General features: G+C 36.9%; 1 protein-coding gene across 3 annotated transcripts; it reads right to left on the reverse strand.

The window, feature by feature from the left end:
* Positions 1–1,045: 1,045 nt before the first annotated feature.
* TMEM33 (transmembrane protein 33) lies at positions 1,046–21,361 on the reverse strand. 3 transcript variants are annotated; one of them, XM_028088625.2, is made up of 9 exons: positions 21,250–21,361; positions 20,998–21,069; positions 17,308–17,402; positions 16,637–16,824; positions 11,931–11,998; positions 10,879–11,012; positions 6,248–6,331; positions 2,271–2,391; positions 1,046–1,414 (listed from the first exon to the last, which is right to left on the reverse strand). In XM_028088625.2, the coding sequence occupies exons 2-9, from the start codon at positions 21,040–21,042 to the stop codon at positions 1,409–1,411; spliced, it is 741 nt and encodes a 246-aa protein (XP_027944426.1). In that variant the 5' UTR covers positions 21,043–21,069; positions 21,250–21,361; the 3' UTR covers positions 1,046–1,408. The 3 variants fall into 3 exon arrangements, with proteins under 3 accessions (XP_027944426.1, XP_027944425.1, XP_087877310.1); XM_028088624.2 differs by having other exon boundaries at positions 1,046–2,391; XM_088021184.1 differs by lacking the exon at positions 21,250–21,361 and adding an exon at positions 21,160–21,238 and having other exon boundaries at positions 1,046–2,391.
* Between the last annotated feature and the right edge of the window lie 1,050 nt (positions 21,362–22,411).

Consider the following 22,411-nt stretch of genomic DNA (forward strand, 5'->3'; position numbering starts at 1 on the left):
TAAACATCTAGTAATGCTCAAATTGTAAAATTTACTTTTTCATGAGTGGAGGAGTATTTTATTTAAAAATCAAGCCTTCCATTAAAGAACAGTCCAACATGAGCATATCAGAAATATAATCCTATTATGAGATAAAAAGCCTCAACTTTTAAAGCACAGGGTATTCTACGTTGTTTTTTTAATATTAAAATTATTTTTGTCAAAACCAACATGAAATTATTTCCTCTAGGGAAATCTTTTTGACCAGTGGTAATTTCCAAACTAAAGAGGAAAAACTCAAAACAGAGACATACTCATAGGTCATTAAAAGACAACCAGTAAAAACAGCTCACAAGAAAATTAACAGAAAAAATGGTGAAATTTGAGTAAATTCTATACTTTAATTAATAGTATTGTTCCAAGGTTAATTTCTTAGTTTTGATAAATGCTGTATAGTTATGTAAGATGTTAATATAAGGGGAAGCTGAGTAAAAGGTATACAAGAACCCTCTGTGCTGTTTTTACAACTCTTCTATAAATCTAAAATTATCTCAAGATTTTAAAAAATTGTAGAAAAAAAACTAGTAACTTAAAAATAAATATGACTTCAGCTGCCAAAATTTCTTGATATAATTCAAGACTTAATTTTTAAAGACATCATTAGGAATCAATATACTGTTTACTTAACATTATAGTCACTTTATTGCTCTAGAAAATTAGTTCTTAAAACCATCAGATTACATATATAGTGATAATGAGGCTAACCACACACCCACCCACCCAACCCAATCAAGTGTATTGCATGAAGCTGCTTTTCTAATTTAGCAGATAAATATTACAAAAAGACAAAAACAGTTGGCTACAGTTGAGCTATCAAGTAGATACCACATTTCCAGATGGGAAAGTTGAACAAAAAGAAAACTGATGTTATTGCCAAGTTACTAATGAATGTATCTGAGAAATCCAATTACATGCAGACGGAAGAAAACTGGTTACAAAAACCATTACGTTACTGTGTACTAAAATTTTTGCAGTGTTTTAAACATTCCCAATCATGCAACAGTAATAAAGATCAGAATGAATTTTATAAAGAAGTTGATGGCAGCTCAACAAACAGGATTTAACATATTATACAACTCAAATCACAGCTGCATAATACACCCAAGACTCCCAAATTTACCTACACGTTACAAAATTAAAATGCACACTATTCCCCCCACAATTCCTCTTCCACCCCCATTCCCAATCAATTATCTTACCTATAAACCTTTCCATTTAAACTTTTAAATCAGATTTGATGGGTAAGTATGTATCTACGGGATAATCTTCATTATTATTTCAGAACAGACACCAAGCACAGGCATATGCTCAATCTTCAGTTACATTCCTTTCAAAAGACATCTGAACTGCTGCAACTGTCTATGAAAATTCAAGCCTAAGAAACCGAGAAAATTGGTAGTCAAGAATCTAAGTAATTCTGTAAGCTATGATAATACTAATCATCTATGTGTCCACATTTGTAAAAGGGTTTCCTATTTAAGAAAGGTTACTTAATGGGTGTCTGAAAGAAAGCTGTGTAACTACTAAGGCTTTCTGATGTAAAACAGTTGTGACCCCATATATTGACCCAACCGGGTAACATGCTTACAGTTCAGTCTTTTTAAAAAATATTCAAAGCCACATTAAAAATTTTGGAAGATCACAGCATAAGATGCAAGATGCATGCAGAATTCCTCTTATAATGGTATATCCAAAATATATCCTAACAAAGCAGCAGAAAATCATTTTAATAACAATTTGAAATTGAATACAGTGGTAAATGTTTCTTTTAAAATCATCAACCAAAATTACTGAATGGAAAAAGAATACGGGCTCAAAATATAATGAATTCATGTATGTTAATATTACCATAATGAAATCATGCCAGATATAAATTTAGGGTACCAATTAGGTTGAAAGAAATTTTACAGCTACTTTTACAAGAGAAATAAATGTACTTCATGATAAAGGCACAGCAGCACTTAAAAAAATTTTTGATACATTTATCACAAGATAGAAACTTCCTTAACCATTAACCAGCACAGCACAGTAAAATTTTCTTGGGAACTTTTTTTTAAAAGGCTTGATTTAACATGCCAGGAAAATGGTAATTTTTCCATTGAGATGCATTTACGTAAATTGGGTTGAGGTCAGTTTTACACCTGGAATTAACAACCCCTAGCAGAAGTACCAACTGCTAAAAATGCTTCTTTCTACTACATATAACTTAGCTGGATGTTAAACTACGCAACTGTTGGTGCCAGTCTGCTTATAAAAGCAATACTCTGGAGACAAAGTCTTCTCACAAACAGTGGGCAGGCAGGTTTCATTATTACATGTTCAACAACAATCCTCAGTTCATTAAACAAGGTCCTGCAAGATAAAACAGTTTTCATTCAGACACAAAAGGAAAAAGAATACAAAGCAAATGCTGATGAAGGAATTTCCCACAGTCACTAAAGAATTTAAAGTAAAAGGAATAACGAGAATGCACTGTAGGAAACGCACAAAGTAAAATTCTCAAAATCAACATTTGTGTGTTTTTTTTTTCGAGGGTGGGGAGTTAGTTCATTTAACAAAAGTATCTAATAAATGGTTATCTCCAAGGGCTGAGATAAGGGGTGATTTATATCTTTATAGTAGAGTCACATCATTTTCACATTTAACTTTAGTAAATTCAACTAGTTCTAAAAAAGAGAACAAGAGAGTCAAAATTATATACTATGGGCAATCCCACTTACTATTCTCAGAGCTTTCCTCATCTATAAAATAGGAATATGTACTTCATGGAGTCAGTCATAGAGTAATTTAAGTGAGAAAGCATAGAAGATACTCAACAAATGCCATTTTCCAGTTGGATTAGCCCACTGATCAAACCAGCTCTTGTCTACCTTTAGACTAAAGTCCAACTCCTTAACATCTAACGGCTTCTAGAATCTGGTCTTAATCTAATTTTCTGCTCCATTTCCTCTCCCACTCTCTGCCATGACTCCTATATTCCAGTTATTTTGCACATTTGTGCCCAAAACAGGTTTTCGACTTTTACTGTGCTTGCTGTCTCCAAAGGACTCATTACATACTGTACACATCACACACACATTGTATAGGCTAGCAGACACAAAATCATGTATACTGGTTGAACTATAATTTACAAGATACCTGAAAGATCACCAAAAATAATTTTGATCATTCACTTTTGAGTTTTCACACTTTATGTGCTGACTCATCCTGCATAAAGACAATTCCTGTTCTACCTTTCTGTATCCTGTGGGGGGCTTCCTTTATCTTAGTCTTCCCCAAACCCTAAGCTCCTACCTGGTAAATCTTTCAAATTTATCCCCTTTTTATCTTACATGGAATTAGTTCAGGCTCTGGACTACCCTCACAGTCTCCAAAGTGGTCCTCTCTTCCTCTTGCTGAGCCTGTAATGCATCTTCTGGAATATTTCTAAATCAGATCTCATCATGTTCTCAAACCCTCCATATTATGAATTTCAAATGCTCTTCCTATCTTGAAATGAATTCCAAACCCTTTCATGATCTATTCCCTGTCTTACCTTCCAGGCACAAATCTTCATTACTTCCCTATATACTTCCTTAACTCCAGCAACATGCATTTTCAGGCACCCATGTGCCAGAACTGACTTCAAAAGACTTGGCTTCTACTACCACCTCCTCAATGAATTCTCAGCTGCCTCCCTCAGTTTCCTGTGCTTTCACAGAACTGTCACCATCACAGCCTTACACCTGTCTAATTCACTCAGCTCTAAGTCTCTAGAAAGCAAGTACTTCAATCCTACATAAATGTGTTATCACCAACACACAATCACTGTCTTCTGAATAAATGACTCTAATGAGTAAAACTAGACAACACCTTGAAAATACTCTAGTCAAACCCCTCAGGCTACAGATGAGGCATGAAGAGGTCAATGGCTTGCCTAAAGTCACAGGGCTAGTTCTTTCATTCCTGGCCATATCCCTGGCATAATCTAGACCAAGTTGCAGAGTTGCTTTGGAGCAGTGCTGACAATATACGGTCAGTGATGATTAAAGTGTCTCTCTGCGCTGTCGAATAGGGTAACCATCAGCCACACATGACTTCTGAGAGCATGAAACTGGTTAATGTGACTCAGGAACTGAGTTTTAAAGTTTATGAATTTTAATTAACTTTTTATTTCAATGGTCAAATGCGGGGCACATGGGTGGCTCAATCAGTTAAGCATCTGACTCTTGATCTCAGCTCAGGTCTTGATCTCAGAGTCGTGAGTTCAAGCCCCATGTTGGGCTATACACTGGGCATGGAGCCTACTTAAAAAAACAAACAAACAAAAAAAGGTCAAACGTAGCTGGTGGCTGCCATGTAGACAGCACAGCTCTGACCCATCTACACCAGACACCTACAAAGAACTGACACCACTAACTTGAGGGATATCATGATGAGTGAAAACAGTACAAACCGGCAAAATCCCTAACAAAAAAGTGTAGCATACAAAATGTAGTTTTATAGGCTGTTTATCAATATTTATAAGCTCAAATATTTCCCATTACCTTCCCACTGTTTTGTTTTGTGTGCTTACGCAAGATCTTTGAAAGTGCTTATTCGCACATATTTGTGTTACCCGCATCCACTGCTATCCTTCCCTTTTCCATCCCACTGAACACTTCTAAATTTCTCTGTCTGCTAATCTGATTTAAAGGCGTGGGAAAAATGGGAGTAGAGATAAAAAGGGTATAAAGAAGCAGAGAAAAACAAATCTGATGAAAAATGGATAATAGGGCAGGGCACCAGAAGATACTGTCTGAAATGAATACATGAACCAGAAAAAAAAAAAAAGAGGCAAAAACTCATGGAATCAAGTAAAACTGAATTTATTTCTGACTAGGGACTCGTTAAGAACCTATGTCTGAAGTAAGCTCTATTTTAGGAAGTACTGTAAGAAAGATATTGTCTAACAGAGTATAAAAGCCCCTCTAAGGACAATCAGAATCACAGAAAAAGGAAAATAAACTATGTATTAAAAACATAACAGAATCTAAACACTTTTAAAACATTACTTCATTTCACCCCCAGGAGGAGATTTTCTCCTCTACCAATGAAGAAATTAAAATTTAAATATTAACTTGCTTAAAGTTACACTACCTGGCAAATGATGGACCAGCATTCATTTTCAGTTCTTTTTATTTTGCTCGTGAAATTAAGGATCAATGCTAAAACACTCACTGGCTTTCTGACTGACTTATACTGTACAATGAATTTATTTTAAATTTGTAAACAAACTCTATGTTAACAGTATTCTCAGTAACATATCCAAGAAGCTATTAAAAACAGCTATTCATTTCAGTTTTACTCTAACTTCTGAGATCCACATGCATAACTTACTATATCACTGAAGCCTCCATTCCTGAACGTTATAGTAACTCATTAAAATATTTCTGCTTCCTCATTTTTCCACTCCAAACTATTCTGCACAAGGCTATCAGAATATGATCATGTCCAAACTACCATTCTCATACATCTAAAAGATAAATTCCAAACTTATCCTGAAATTCAAGAAATTTTATGATTTGGCTCCAATACACCTTTTTAATCTTAGCTGCAACCACTTACCATTCAGAATCCCTGGTATAGTCAAACAGGTCTATTCAATGTCCCTTAAACACAGCTTACTCCTTCTTGCCTCTGAAGATAGTTCCTACTATCTTCCTATCTAAAACACTTTCACCTATTCTGTCTATTCAAAGGCTTTAATCTTTCTTGAACAAAATAAAATCTCTACTTTGTGAAACTTTCATGGGCTCTTTTTATTTTCTGGCTCAATGATCTCTCCTTCCTGTGGACTACAGTATTGATATGATAAAGCAAACATAACAATGCATCATATATTGGTTTGTGAACACTGTATCCTGAACTATTGTTTCCTTATTATTTGACATACGGTTTTGTTTCTTCAATTAAGAAAGTGCCTTGAGTTTGGGACTAATGTCTTAGACATCTTCAATACTATTTTGAGTACTATTTTAGCAGAGATAAAGGTAAATCTGGTCTCAGTTTCTAAAAAGAAATACAACCACCTCCTCAACAACCCTACTAAGGCCTGGAACTTAAATTTACAAAAATATCACTTGCTTCTAAATTCTAACATAAAAGCTACACAACTCTCATAAGTTATAAATGCTGTATTTCACAATACTCTCAACAAATAAAACATTTAAACTAATCACCAGCTTACCGACAATATGGATTTCTTCGAGAGGAATATCGAAGAGTAAGAAATCTATAGTATATAAAAGGCTGGAGCAAACTTCCTTGCCCACTGAAATAAACAAATACAAGGTTAAGAAATATACATGATCAATTCATATGTATACTCTCAAAACTTAGAGCAATTTAATTGGAGAATGTGTGTCTTCATTCATTAAATGGTCATGGTAGGGGCGCCTGGATGCTTAGTCAGTTAAGCGTCCGATTCTTGATTTCGGCTCAGGTCATGATCTCAGGATTGTGAGATGGAGCCCCATGTCCAGCTCAGTGCTGGGCACAGAGACTGCTTAAGATTTTCTATCTCCCCCTCCCTCTGCCCCTCCCCACCTGCTTGGCGCACATGTGTGCGCTCACTCTCTCTCTAAAAATAAATAAAATAAGAAATGATCATGGTAATACCTATCATGTCTAAATCAAAGTTATTCTTTTTTCTTTAAGATTTATTTATTTACTTTAGAGAGAGAGAGCAAGGGTACAAGCAGGGGAAGGGGCAGAGAAAGGCGGAGAGAGAGAAGCAGACTCCCCATTGAGCACAGACCCCAACACGGGGCTTTGATCTCATGACTCCGAGATCATAAACTGAGCAGAAATTAAGAGTTGGACACTTAACCAACTAAGCCACCCAGGCACCTCTAAATCGAAGTTATTCCAAAAAAGGAAATAAAAGAGTGGCACCTGGCTAGCTCAGTTGGTAGAGCATGCGACTCTTGATCTTGGGGTTTTAAGTTCAAGCCCCAAGCTTACTTAAAAAAAAAAAAAATGAAATAAAAGAATTTATATGATTGCTAAGGAGTAAAATGTTATTGCTTAAATTTTTATAAACATACATTCATGTATGTATTACTTTTAAAAAAGTTTAAAAGCTATTAAATGAACGAGAAAATGTATACGGGTGCCTGGGCGGCTCAGTTGGTTAAGCCTCTGACTTCAGCTCAGGTCATGATCTCTGGGTCCTGGGCTTGGTCCCAGGTCACACTCCCTGCTCAGCAGGGAGTCTCCTTGTCCCTCTCCCTCTCCCTCTGCCCCCCACCCCCACTCTGTCTCTCAAATAAATAAAATCTTTCAAAAGAAAGTGTATAAATGCTTCCATAATTACCACTGATAATTGATCATCAAATTTTGAAACTTTTAACATAGTAAATGAAAAGTGGTTCATCTTATATAAACAAACAAAAAAACCAGTAAAATCACACAGGCTCCCTAGTAAATTTGCATAGCTTATTCTACTATTTTGCTTGGTTAAAAAGCACCTTTATAATACCCAAGAGCCATTTACTAGTTATGCAATTCTAAGTCAAGAATTCTTTCCTAGGAAAGATTATCTGGGTTAAGACATTCACTACCCAAGCACTACAAATTAAATGCATCACTATTTGGATAGTGAGGTAGCAAGGCTAAATATATTATCTTTACTTGATAGAGTTAATATGCAACTACCTAAAATCTTGATTACGAAAACCACAGAGCAACTTTGAAGAATGCAGAGTATAAAATTATACGTATTATGATAACTATATTTTAAAACTTTTTGAAGAAATACGTTAAGAGATGCCAATGTGGTTTTTAAAGTTAATTTTTACCTTTTCTTCTAAATTGTGATTACTTTCATAATAAAGATTTGTGATTACAAACTAATCACTAAACTAAATGTTACATCCACTTTCCCCAATAACTCCTGTGACAAATCTTTAACTCTTCAAATTGAAAAAAACACATACTACAGAAGATACAGAAAGGAATATTCAATGAAAAACAAATTTTCCATCATCCAAGTTAGCTCCTTCCTCAGAGTTACAGCTCAGTCTCTAATATATCCTTCCAGAAATTCACATGTACAAGTGTATATAATGACTAACACTAATACAGTGCTCACTTTACAATTCACTGAATCCACTTACAACAATTCTAAGACGGAAGGGGCATTATCACATTTCAAAGATGAAGAAACTGACGCAGAAAAAAACATTTCTATGCCCTTAAATACACAAACACACCCCAAAATATAAAAGGGAACACCCTACACAGTTCTTAATAAATTTTTAAACTTATTATATCTTGAAGATTATCTGCACCATAAATTTACCTCATTCTTTTTACAGCTTCAAGCAATTCATATTATGCATTCCTATTATGTAACAAGCCCTCTACTAATGAATAAAGCTACCAAGATCTCATCCTTTTATCTTTTTTTACACTCATGTTCATGTACATATAAGATAAACTCACAGACTTTACCTTCATTTTTAAATACAAAGCTTGAAGCATTACTCAGAAAAATGTAACTTAATGAAGCCTTCTAATATTAGATTGTGCTTCTATCACGGAGGGAACATCTAAGGAATAATGATTTTAAATTATTTTTAATTTTATAGTCTGTGTTATATGCAAGTGACATATTAAAGCATCAACAGCTTTTCCTACTAGGGACTGAATAAAACCTTATAATCTTACTATACTCTTCTAGAATAACAAAGTGATTTTTCTCTATTTAAATATTTCCAGTAAATTCTCATCTCTTACAATAATCTTGAAAATTAACATCAGTTTAAGATTTAAGTTTTTTAAATGTGAAAAATCAATGCTCAAAAGGTTAAGTTAATGATCACATCAACTAGAATCCAGGGCCCTAACATCCAATAAGAAGTCTTTCCATTGTGCCATTCCCAGACTTTATTTAGATTATATTATCTAACTTATGATCCTATGACCTGAACAACATGCAGTGATCCCGGAGTCTCCAGAGAAAAACATTACTTAAAAGAATGGAACGAAGGCATTTATGAGGAAATCTATAAAACTGTTACTAGCTTACAGACTGCTGAAGAGGCAGACATGCAAAAATCTCACTATTAAGCAATGCACACAAAAATGAAATATTTCATAAACAAAGATAAGTTTTTACAAGTTAATGAGATTATGGAAAACAGCTAATACTGACATCTTAAAGGACAATATGGCATCATCTATTAAATATAAAATGCACTTAGCTTACACTCAGCAAAATCAATTCTGGTTTAGAGAAAACGCAGGCACAAAAGTAGAAGCAGAAAGGTAAAGAGGGGCGCCTGGCTGGCTCAGTTGGAGGAGCATGCAACTCTTGATCTCAGGGTCCTGAGTTTGTGCTCCACACTGGAGGAGAGATGACTTAAAATACACAAAAATTTAAAAAAAAAAAGGTAAGAAGATGTTTACTCCATCAATATTTGGAAAAGCAAAACTTTGGAAACAAATGTTTCCCCATCATCAGGGGAACAGGTAGTAAAATGCAGCCTATGAATATGACCAAACACTGTATGGTCATTAAATGGAACAAACCAGAATTGTATCTATCAACATAAATAGGTCATGAAAACATACTGTAGGAGTAAAAAAAAGCAAGATGCAGAGAACTGATGCATTATGGCACTTCTGATGCAAAATTAAAAACTAAAAAAACAACAAAAAACCCCACACCCATGATATGCATTTCCTATGTGTCTGTATATGTATTTTTCAAGTACTACATGCACATACACATAGGAGGAGAGGAGAGAACTGCAACAGCTTAGAGTCAAATGATATTTTAGCTTTTATCTGTAATGTCCTCTTATTGGAAAAACTAAAAAAGCAATAATCCAGGCAGAAATGTAGTTTTATTTTTTTCCTGCTAATCTGAATTATTCATATTTTCCAATTTGGCTCTGAAGCTAGTAATTTTTTTTTCTACAACAAAGAAGATAAACACATTAATAGAGACAGAGAAGAACTTCTGACTTGGTAACCAAAGCTTTTATGCTCCTCCCCTTTCCTTTTTTTTTTTTTGGTTCAGTTTTAATTTTAATCACCCAGTGCTCATCACAAGTGCACTCCTTCATCTATTTCACCCATTCTCCCACCCATCTCACCAGAAATGTAGTTTTCAAATGTAAATGCAAGAATCTTGATGGGGAGGGTCAGTACTAGCCTGATGTTCTAATTTTTAACAGGACAGCTTTCTTTATTCATGCATTACTTCTATCATTAAGATACAAACAAGGGGCGCCTAGGTGGCTTAGTCCGTCAAGCATCTGCCTTTGGCTAGGTCATGATCCCAGGGTCCTGAGATGGAGCCCCGAGTCGGGCTCCCTGCTCAGCAAGGAACCTGCTTCTCCCTCTGCTCCCAGCTCATGCTCTCCTCCCCTGTAGTGCTCTCTCTCGCTATCTCTTTCTCAAATAAATAAAATCTTAAAAAAAAAAAGATACAAACAAAACATGGAGATGATAGCAGGCAGCTATTAATACCAGACCATAATATTTTTGAAAAATTTCTAAAAGAAAAATCATCTAAATAGTGGCAGATACACTAGACTAGGCTTCCCAAGATTCTTTCAAAGGCAGCAGTTCTAAAATTAATTTTCAAAATGTTAAATGGTATATCACAAGGAATGATAAATAAGACAAGTTCCTAAGGTTTACCATAACGTCTCAGGTTCTCTATGATAAAATGAAAAATGGTTGCTAGGATAAAGCTAGCTCTGCACATCAGTATCTAACAGGTTTAAGCAGGATAAAATGAGTTAATGTATTTAATATATTCACTTAGTCATCTGCCTCTCAAAACAAATGTATTTTTATTCTTACCTAAAAAGCATAAAAACTGTAGCAGGCATCAAGAATATTTCATTACAAGCAATGAATTTCAGAATATTCTGTTGATTAGAGCTTAATTTATCCAAGATAGATCTCAGCAGAGGTAAACTATTTGAACCCTTTGCCTAAAACATAAGAAAACAAGTATTAGAAATAATGAAGCATTTTTGATTACTCAATTATTTTCTTTCTTTAGATAAATAGCATATCCAACGGGTAATGCAACTAAAAGACAATTATTTTGGAAATAGTAATATAAAAGTTTGCAAAATAATGTAAAATTTAGTGTATTTTCCTGCTTTGTTGTATTTTGTGTATTTGAAAAATAAAAAGACAGCTTAAGTAAGTCATTTTCATGCTTTATTTTTTGTTAAAAAAAAGACTAGATCATTTCACAAAAAAATGGTGATTACTTCTATCTAACCATAACAAAATCGGACTACCTAGTAATACAGTTAAGGTATTTGTGAATCCTTAGCTAAATAAAAGAAATTACAGAGTCCAATTACTGCTGTGACCAAAGAACTGTAGGGATAAAGAAACAGGCCAATGCAAGGCAAATATTTGGATATTTTAATTCAAATGTCAACGCATATGCAGTCAACCCGCCTGGCACACTTAAGTGAACTAAGAAAATATTTTCAGAAAGTAGCAGTTCTGAACACTAATGTAAAAGAAATTCAGTACACTCTACTTACCCAGTATGTTAAAATTAAACAATGACAGAACAAGAGATCTCTGACAACTTACCAAACCTAAATGATTTTTTAAGAAAAAAAAAAAAAAGAGATTTCAAACTTCAGAAGTTCTCTGGGAACTGGGGGGTATTCTGCAATACAATCCAATACAATCCTTCACAAAATGTATTTTATGAAACTTAAATAAAAAATTTCAAACTTAAAACTTTTAAGTCACTAATAATTTACAACAAGTTTGCAGGGATTGAAGGAAATTTTTGAGACAAATACAAAAATGTCTCAGAACTAAATTCAAGCCAACAATCTGCAATCCAGGAGTCAAAAAAACAGCATAGCTCTACTTACATCAAGGACCTTTTTCGTGTATGTGGCGGCATGAAGCAAAGAGAATAACAAGACTGGGAAAATACTCACTGGAGAAAACAATTAAGGAAAATATTTAACATTTATCAAGTACTCTGCAAAACAGGCTATGTATTATGCCCAATATATATCTGAACCAGCATCTGCTAAAAGGACTTCAGTGATGGCTTTTGTTTTGTTTTACTTTGTAAAACCAAATGAAGTTTTATTTTTCTACCTGTAAACAACTTCATTTTCTAAAGCTCACAGTTTTATTAATAGCGAAAGTTTTTTTTTCTATTAGATAATAAAATATTGTAAACATTTGCTAAATTCAACTGAAATCTAGGCCACCTCAAAATATTACAATTTTTAATCCCACAATGGCCATCCTGGCCAGAATAATTTGGCCTTCAAGTATAAAGAGTCTTTGGTCCTGCTTTCCCCATCACAGCTGCTTAGGAAAGAGTCTGGGGTAATGGTTTAAAAGCTATTTCTTCGGTGGTGCCCCAGCTGGCTCAGTCAGTACAGCACAGGACTCCATCTCAGGGTGGTACTTGATCTCGAGGCGATAAGGTCAAGCCCCACATTGGGTGTAGAGTTTACGTAAAAAAAAAATAAAAATAAAAACCTTTTAAAAAGTACTTCCCCAATTTTCCTCAACTAAAGATCTTTCATTATTTCTTTCCTATAAGATCCCCATTATTTCAAGATACGGTACCAATCAAGCTTGTACAGTTCATGTGCTTTCAATCGGTACAAATAATAAGTGTATATATATTTGGGTTTGTGTAGTACAGTTAATTGAGAGTCTCATCAGTTTAATTACAGACACCTATTTGAGTTCAACTGTTTGGCTTTATGTCATGGATAAATATGCAATTTTCATTCAGCTTTTTGAAAAATAAAAATTGCTCAAAAGACCCTATTTACCCCAACTTCTGCCAGGCTGATAACAAGAACAACAAAACTTGTCAAATATTTTCATAAAATGAGAGACTGTTAGTCCATTATGAATGGCAAAAATATGCGTCCTAAAAGTATTTGCAGTTTCTGGGGTGCCTGGCTGGCTCAGTCAGTAGAGCATGTGACCTGATCTCAACATTGTGAGTGCAAGCCTGATGTTGGGTGTCAAGTTTACTTAAAAAAAAAAAAAAAAAGTTTAAATTACCCTCATTTAAAAAAAAAAAGTATGTGCAGTTTCTAAGAAATGAACCATGATATTTTTCTACACTACCTGAAAGCTTTGGCGTGATGGGAAATGGTGATTACTGTAACACAAGGAGTTCCAAATTCATAACCACCATAACTCATTAGGATCCAAAAATGCCTAATTCCAACTGGCAAGCAAGACAGTGACCTATACCCGAGGATTAGGAAAACCCTACCTCTCCAATATAGTTCTCCAAATTGGCATCCTGACCAATTTTTCCCCGACACAAGAATTAACTAAAATGCCAATTTCCTCAGCAGAGACCATGTATAGTTTCACATTTTTTAATCCATCATAGATCCCTCCGGAACGATGAAAGCTACAAGCCTCTCCTCTCCAAGGCCACTGTAAAATTCTGTTGCTTCTTAAGGAGTTAAACTTTTGACACATACCCTAACTTGAAGCCTGATTCAGTAGAAGCAATGCAGGTAATGAAAACAGAACGCTGAAAGGACAATCAAGATATCTGGGTTCCAATCAGGGCTCCGACACTAACTTCATCTCCTAGGCTAAGTTTCATCAAAGCTACAGATTTCTCTCCCTCTCCCCTGCTCATTTCCCCCTCCCTCTCAAATAAATAAATCTTTAAAAAAAAGGGGGGGGTGCCTGGGTGGCTCAGTCAGTTAAGCATCCAACTCTTAAGTTTGGCTCAGGTCATGATCTTGGGTCATGGGTTGGAGCCCTGAGTCTGTCTCTGTGCTCAGCCGGCCTCCACGCTCCTCCAGCAGGGAGTCTGCTGGAGATTCTCCCTCTCCCCGCCCCCCACCTCCTGGGCGTGCGTGCTTGCTCTCTCTCTCAAATATTTTTTAAAAAGCTACAGATTTCTGAGTTTTCTTACAGCTAACATTCTATAGTTCACAAATCCTTGATAAGAGATTCATAATTTTAGCTTTCAATGTCACCTTTAAACTATTCAGAAAATGTAAAGGGTTTAAGTACCTATCACTGTCAGACAAGGACAGCATCACCTTTTTAAAAACAAAGATCAGAACACAACTTGGTAATGACTTTGGGCTCACCTTTATTTACTAACCTAATACCCAACTACTTTAAGAATCAGATTAGTATTTATTGCCAGTTACTAGTTTAGGCTATTCCTATTGCTCACTACTCCCCAACCTCCACCCCAAAGAGGAATTTAAGGAACATGAAATCCTTAATCTTCAACATTCCCAGAGAGAGGGGCTAGCAAACAACCAATTGCATAGAAAAGGCAGAGAGGTTGTCTTAACTGGTCATGAGCCCCATTTGGCATCAACTCAGGATTCACTCAACAAAACTTAGTGACCACCTGCTGTGTGGACTGGCTTTGTCCACGTACAGAGAGAACTATTTCAAAACTATACTTAAGTGTTACTCATACATTAACTGTAAATTAGGTAGACCTTTTAAGTCAGATAGACCTTGGGGCACCTGGGTGGCTCAGTCGTTAAGCGTCTGCCTTCGGCTCAGGTCATGATCCCAGGGTCCTAGGATCGAGCCCTGCATCAGGCTCCCTGCTGTGCAGGAAGCCTGCTTCTCCTTCTCCCACTCCCCCTGCTTGTATTCTCTCTCTCTGTCAAATAAATTAAAAAAAAAAAAAAAAACCTTTAAAAAAAAAGTCAGATAGACCTTGTTAGCATTACTATGTGCTTGCCCATGTGATGTCAGGCAAGTTATCTGAAACTCTTTGAGCCTCAATGGCCTTATCAATGTGATGCTCTGGGCACCTGGGTGGCTCAGTTGGTTAAGTCTCTGCCTTCAGCTCAGGTCATGATCTCAGGGCCCTAGGATCAAGGAACCCCACATTGGACTACCTGCTCAGTGGGAAGTCTGCTTCTCTCTCTCCCTCTGCCCCCCACAATGGTGTTCTAATAAATAAATAAAATCTTAAAAAAATATATAATGCTCAGTATGATTTTTTTCAGTATTGCAAGGATTAAATATGCCAAGTTTGTATGCGCTGACAAAATACTCAAAAAATTTCAGTTACCTATTCTCTTTTCCTTAAGACTTTTTAAAAATCTATTTAAAATTTGATACTTCACGAACATACAAAGTATTATCTAAATAGGTAATATTTAGCCCTAGAGACATATTTTATTGTGTTTTGCATTAGGTATAGTTATGTAGACACATGCACTATTTATGATTATTATCAGAAACATTTAAGAACTCTTAAGAGCAGCACTTAAAGCACAAAATACTTTGTGGAGGACAGAGGGACAACAGTGGGGACAGAACTATTAAAATGACTGCAAGGTGACTGTTCCTGGGTATGGTCTGTGTTCCTTTCTGGTCTACGTTACTTTTAGGCTCTCTCTTTGCTCAGAGGACCCCTTTCAGTATTTCTTGTAGGGCTGGTTTCGTGTTTGCAAATTCCTTTAGTTTTTGTTTGTCCTGGAAGCTTTTTCTCTCTCCTTCTATTTTCAATGACAGCCTAGCTGGATACAGTATTCTTGGCTACATAGTTTTTTCATTTAGTGCTCTAAAAAAAAAAAAAACAACAAAGATTGTGAGACGCCAGTCACTCTTTGGCCTCACAATGCACATTAGCCCATCAAAGTCCTGTAGTAAAGAAACCTACTAAAAACTGTTTAATCCAGTGCTTCCCAAACATACTCAACTGCAGCTCTCCCCCCCAACCCTCCCCAGCCTTTTGAGAAAACCTATTATCATCCAACACACTTTTGAAATGTATAAACATACAATTCCAAATGAGTTATTTCATTCTCCTTAGCTCCAAAGATTATCCGTGTGTCCTTATTTTCTACTCTATCCACAGTAAATACTAAATTTTTATTGCATTTATTAATTATCCAATCTTCTGCTTAAATAAGTTATTTCTTGAATTTCCATTTGTTTCTAGCTCACTAGGAGTTGAAAGAGCTGAGGATTTCTCTTTTTTTTTAAAGACATATGGACAATTGCCCAAAGATGTGAATTAAATGAAAAACAAGTGTAAATACTAAAGTAAGTCCTCCATAGTCCCGCGCTTGGAATCTGAAGTTTAAAATATCCATCGCTAGGGCGCCTGGGTGGCTCAGTTGGTTAAGCGACTGCCTTCGGCTCAGGTCATGATCCTGGAGTCCCGGGATCGAGTCCCACATCGGGCTCCCTGCTCAGCGGGGAGTCTGCTTCTCCCTCTGACCCTCTTCCCTCTTGTGCTCTCTATCTCTCATTCTCTCTCTCTAATAAATAAATAAAATCTTTAAAAAAATAAAAAATAAAATAAAATAAAATATCCATCGCTAATAGAGAAGTTTACAAGAGGCAAGAACAAAGATACAAAATTTAAAATTCCCATGTCAGCTCTTCAAATTTAGATTTCACATTTTAGAGTCAGAAATTCTTACACTAAATGTAGCTTCATTCAAATTAAGTGTCAACAAACCAACCAACCCAGGTTCACAGAAACCCTCACTGCTGAACCGTTTCTATTGCAAAAAATAATCCAAAGAGATCTCCTATACACTCGGTAGGTGACGCCTTTGTCAAAAAGGCACAGAAAGGATACTTGTAACAGGGTAGGAATTGACAAAGATGAGTGAGTAGAGCAGGTAGTGGCAGCTGTCTTCTAATAAAGCCTGGGCCAGGAATGCTCTGCTTAACTGGAAATGTGGTAATCTTTGGTGCAGCCTCAGAGCACTGGTAAGAGCATTTGCCAGTAAAGCACGCTGGTAAAAGCTTGCAGCTTCATGCAACCTGCAAATTACCAGAGGAGAGGTTATCATGGGACATAACTACCGTGTCTCTTCCTCCTTTGTGGATTGCATCATAATTGCACAACACCTAAATCTCTCACTTGTCCATAGAAAAAAATTACTTGAACCTATTATACCTTCTTAGAAGCATCACTTCATATGTATACCCAACTGAATTTTATAAAGGAGTCCTCCTCCTTTTAAGTTAAAAAATCAAAAATGAAAAAGATATGAACTCCTCTCATCCCCACACACCCATTTTCTTTCTGATTTTCAACGTGATGTCAGCTTTCATAAAGCACATGACATAAAATATTCCTCCAGTTGGTACTATAACTGAATTATTAGCACCTAAAGCATGAGACCTGTGCTTTATCTGTCCCAGAACCTCTTGCAATTTAACAAGTCTTGCAAATAAAAGGTAGTCCAGAAAAACCAACCAAACAACTGAATATCAAAGGCAGAAAATCTGTGTAATACATACCCAAGAACAGGCAGGACAAACAAAGCAGAGCAGTAAACTGTGAACAAACGAGAAAGCCACATTGCCGTGTCCAGTTTATTGGTCATCATGAATTGCTAAATTTAAAAAGAAAAATACTGTAGTAAACTAAGCCTGCAAATTATCTTTCCAAGGATGAAGATCACATCGTCTTATTCCTATTAAAAATGTTTTAACAACCCTGTAGCAATTATTTGAGATCATTAAATGAAAACTCCTAAGGCAAATGTTTAACCTATATGCTCAGCAACACCTCCAAACACCTTATAGTTTTGATGCAGAAAGCAGCAGAAGTACTTAAATAGAAAAATACCAGTTGATATTTAAAAAAATAAAGACTAATTAAGAAAGAAACCTTTGAACAGAAATTTAACTACAATTATCTGTATTCCTTCCACACTCGTAATACCGGCTTCATCTATTTTAAAAGAATGTTAAATAAGAACTAATTGCTCTCAAGAGAACCATAATGCCTATTCTTAGAAATCTCAAATTCAAATAGGAAGGCTTCAGATCTGAGTAAAAAGGCATTACATAAAGCCAGTTTGCATTGAATAAACCTTACAAAGCAGAAATGTAAAACCATGGTAATAGTCACTCACTACATTATAATTTGCTTACATATACACAAGGGCCTGACATACACTCTAAGTGTTCAAAATATGGCTGTGAAATGTTAAATAGCACCTGCCTCTCCAATTTTATGACTTTCTTCATCCCCTTGGAAGCTTTCCCATTCATCTTACTCTATTTCATTGGCCCTAAAGTAAACTCCCATATCCCACTTTATTCTCCTTGTTTTCTCATTCTATCTTTGCCCTTGCTGCGTTTGCCAAAGATGGATCCATTATCACCAATAGAATCACTTAAAATCTGTTTTCTCATTCAAAATGTATCGTCTTCAAATCCTAAAGTGGCTTTTACATTTTCTGACAGAATCTATGTTAATAATTTTTACATCAAAGTCAAATACAAACACACATGGACATATAAACTTCTATAAAGAAGTTTCACAAAACAGTATCTTCCCCATGTATAACGGATTTTGGTATTTTGTACTCTCTTTAATGTTTAGAAATAGTGTTTTCACTAAATGGATTTCAAAACTCACTAATGAATCTTAATGTGGAGTCTAAAACACTTCTCTAAGCAATCTAACTTAATTATCTTTTGAAAGATATAAAAACTGGGCGCTTGGGTGGCTCAGTCGGTTAAGCGTCTGCCTTCTGCTCAGGTCATGATCCCAGGATCCTGGGATCGGGTCCCACATAGGGCTCCCTGTTCAGCGAGGAGTCTGCTTGTCCCTATCCCTCTCCCTCTGCCCCTCCCCCCGCTCATGCTCTGTCCCTGTGTCTCAAATAAATAAATAAATCTTTAATTAAGAAAAAAAAAAGAGGGGCGCCTGGGTGGCTCAGTTGTCAGGCGTCTGCCTTCAGCTCAGGTCATGATCCCAGGGTCCTGGGATCGAGCCCCGCATCAGGCTCCCTGCTCAGCGGGAGGCCTGCTTCTCCCTCTCCCACACCCCCTGCTTGTGTTCCCTCTCTCGCTGTGTCTGTCAAATAAATAAATAAAATCTTTTAAAAAAAAAAGAAAGATATGAAAAACTTTTGGAAAAAAAATACAAGTACATTTTAAAATCCAAAGATGTTTCACAGCATGTCTTTTTAACAATATGCGGGTAATTTCAGAAATATGCCTGGTTTATTGTATCCAAACCTACTATACTGTGACTCCTCTAAATTTAAATGATCGCCCATAGTCAAGTGGAAGAATGAATTTGGCTTACTGTACTCAGACTCTCTACAAATATTCAGACTTTACACCATAGTCTGAAATTTAATTTTAGAACATGTTTAAAATTTAAGCTTAGGTGCACTGGCTCAGTCAGCGGAGCATGCAACTCTTGATCTCGGGGTTGTGTATTCAAGCCCTACATCGGGTATAAAGATTGCTTAAAAATAAAATCTTTTTGGGGTGCCTGGGTGGTGCAGTGGGTTAAGCCTCCAACTCTTAGTTTTGGCTCAGGTCACGATCTCAGGGTGGTGAGGTCAAGCCTCAAGTTGGGGTCTGATTTCAGCAGAGTCTGCTTAAGTTTCTCTCCCTGCCCCCCTCCCCACTGTGCACGTGCTCTCCCTCTCTAAAATAAATAAATCTTTAAAAAATAAATAAAACAAAATATTTTTAAAAATAAAATACAATGAAATCTATTTGGTTAGGGTGTTTATTTTGTAATAAATCACTGATCTATTCATTTCATTTTGTACACTTTTATGTATCTGCATTTTAGTATACAATAAAAAAAGGTTTAAAAAAAGTGTATTGGTTTACACTTTAAGAGTCAACAATCCAGCCATGTTATAAATAGTTTGGGCAAAAAACATCAATGAAACTTTAGATGAAAACCTAATGAGGTGAAAAACTATTCACACAGTCTCAAAGCATCATGCCACAGAATACTTTTTAATTACAAAAGAAAAATGGTATCTTTACAATGGAGAGTCTGCTGGATACCACCTGAACCAAATAATCAAACTTCTCTCCAATGATGACATAAATTAACATAAAATGTTTCCTGAAACATATAACACACTGAAAATGACAGAATATCACTTATGTAATATTCCTGACAAAATGTTTAACTTGAATCTAGTCATGAGGGGAAAAAAACAGGCAACTTCAATTTGAGAAGCAAAACAAGTCTGAATTCTTGACAGTCAAAAATGGCACCAGGAAGGTAAAGGGAACTATTCTAGACTAAAGATTCTAAAGACCAGTAAAAGCAATGCATGTTTGGATTAAATCCTGGATAAGGAGAAAGCAGCTTTAACAGACAACGGAGGAAATTTGAATATGGATTCTAAATCAGGTAATAACATGTATCAATGTTAAATTTTTCAAATTTAATTGCAAAAATTGCAGCAATAACTGCATTGTGGTATTGTAGAATACTTAAGTATTTTATGAATTAGCCATCATTGTGTATGCAAATAATTCTCAAAGCGTTCAACAAAATGAAGAAAAAAGAAAACTGTCTATAAATGGAAATGTTGTAAAATGTTTAAAGGGGAAAAAAGTGACATGCTCAATTCACATATTCATAGTGTTTAAGATTACAGAGCAATAACGCTTTCGGTACAAATAACTAGTAAGCAGATCTGCATGTTAAGAATAAAATATTTACAGAAGCCTAGTTATCTCTCTTCGTAAAGAAGGAGAAAATGATGATAAGAAAAAAAAAAAGAAGACTGCTCTTCCCCCACTGCATAATTTCCATATAATGGCATAAAACGGGCAGAGGCGTTCTCTGCTAGCATGGGTGTGCGGAACGAGGCCTGTGTCACGGCACCACCTCAGCTGGCATCTTCAACCTTGGAACCTAAGACAATTAGAAACGGGGGGCGGGGGGGCGGGTAAGAAGGCCGGATTTCCTTGGCATACAGCTGAGAGCCACCTGCTCCAGCCCGGCCCACCGTGGCTTAAGAAACAGAAAACTTGTAGCTTCCTCTACATCTCTGCTCAAGACCTCTCCTCTCTATGCTACCCCCCACCTCAATCACTAATCCCAGTCCCTTTAAGCACTGAGGTGGAACGTCTCCGAACAGACTTGGAGACACTTACCGCTCCTTCCTAACTCTAGTAAATCAAGCCAGAAGACCCTGCTCGCTCACTTACCACTGCGCCCGCCCCTTGGGGGCCGTTAGGGGCCGTATCCGCCATGGGAGACCCACACACCCGTCTGGGACGCTGCAATCGGGAAGGAAAGAAAGGGAATGTCAGCACGGGCCACGAATCCGGTAACCGGTCTCCTTGCCCCGTGCCACAAGCCCGCCGCACCCTACGGGAACTCCGAATCTCAACAGAAAAGTCTCGCCCGCTCCAGCGCAGCAAATCGCCTTGAGAACACCCGAAGTGGCCGGGAAATACCTGTACAACACCACCAAGTGCAAAACCGGGTTTCTAGAAAAACCGGAGAGAGGCGGAGCTTCGGGGCAAGACCCAACAAGGCCGACCTAACGCCGCCGCCGGGCGCAGGTTATTGCCAAACCCGGAAGTGCTCCTTTCACTTCCGTGGGGAAGGGGCGGTGACGAAGAGGGGAAACCGATAGCCGAGCCGTGAGGCATGACGGGAAGTGTAGTTTTTCTTGTTTCAGTTTCACCTGTCCTGCACTCTGGCTGTGTAAGTTAAGAAGAGAGGCTGGCAAAGCAATTTTTCCCTCTTCTCCAGCTCCCAGGTGGTCCTCCCTGTCAATGTCCAAGCCGTAAAATGTCTACTCGTTAAGCCTCAGAAATGTTTTCTTTGCTATTTTTCTCCAGGGGCTCCATAAGCCCTGTGGTTCTACTTACAAAATTAAGTATTCTGGGTGGCTCAGTTGATTAAGCGTCTGCCTTAGGATCAGTTCATGATCCCAGGGTCCTGGGATGGAGCTCCATGTGGGGCTCCCTGCTTAGCAGGCAGCTTGCTTCTCCCTCTGCCTCTAGCCCTTCTCCTGCTCATGCTCTTGCGCGCTCTCTCTCTCTCTCTCAAATAAATAAATAAAATCTTTTTTAAAAAAAATTAATTCTTCCAACAAGCACTTAATGAGACCTGCTATGTGACAGGCCCCATGTTTGGCATGGAGGATAAAAAGAATGAATATGACACAGATTGTGGGAAAGAAAGACAAGTAAACCAATACCACAGCACAGCACTTGTGTGATATGGGCAAGAGGCCAAGTTAATCACAGAGAGCACAGAGGAGGGGACCTAAATCAGAAAGGATCTGGGAAGGTTTCCTCGAAAAGGAAATTCTGGCTCTAAATTTTGAAGGACAAGGAGAAGTTTGCTAAACAGAGGAGGGAATTCCAGATACAGCAACAGAAAGTTCATGAAGCAATAGGACAGAGTAAAGGAACTAGCTGAGTATGACCAGAATGAAGGGATGTGTGTGTTGGGGGTAGAGATGGGACTGGGAGAAGTGGGTTGAAAAAATTTGAGATAGAGAGGCAGGGAGACATGTTAAGGAGGAGATCTGAACTTGACCTTGAGATCCAGGCAATCATGATACAATTGTGAGCAGAAATGTGACATCATGAGATTTAGAACAAT

The sequence above is a fragment of the Eumetopias jubatus genome, unplaced genomic scaffold (genome assembly GCF_037043125.1).
Source record: "Eumetopias jubatus isolate StellerSeaLion01/CBP00866 unplaced genomic scaffold, mEumJub1_p1.0 scaffold_2, whole genome shotgun sequence".
In the NCBI taxonomy this organism is placed as follows: Eukaryota; Metazoa; Chordata; class Mammalia; order Carnivora; family Otariidae; genus Eumetopias; species Eumetopias jubatus.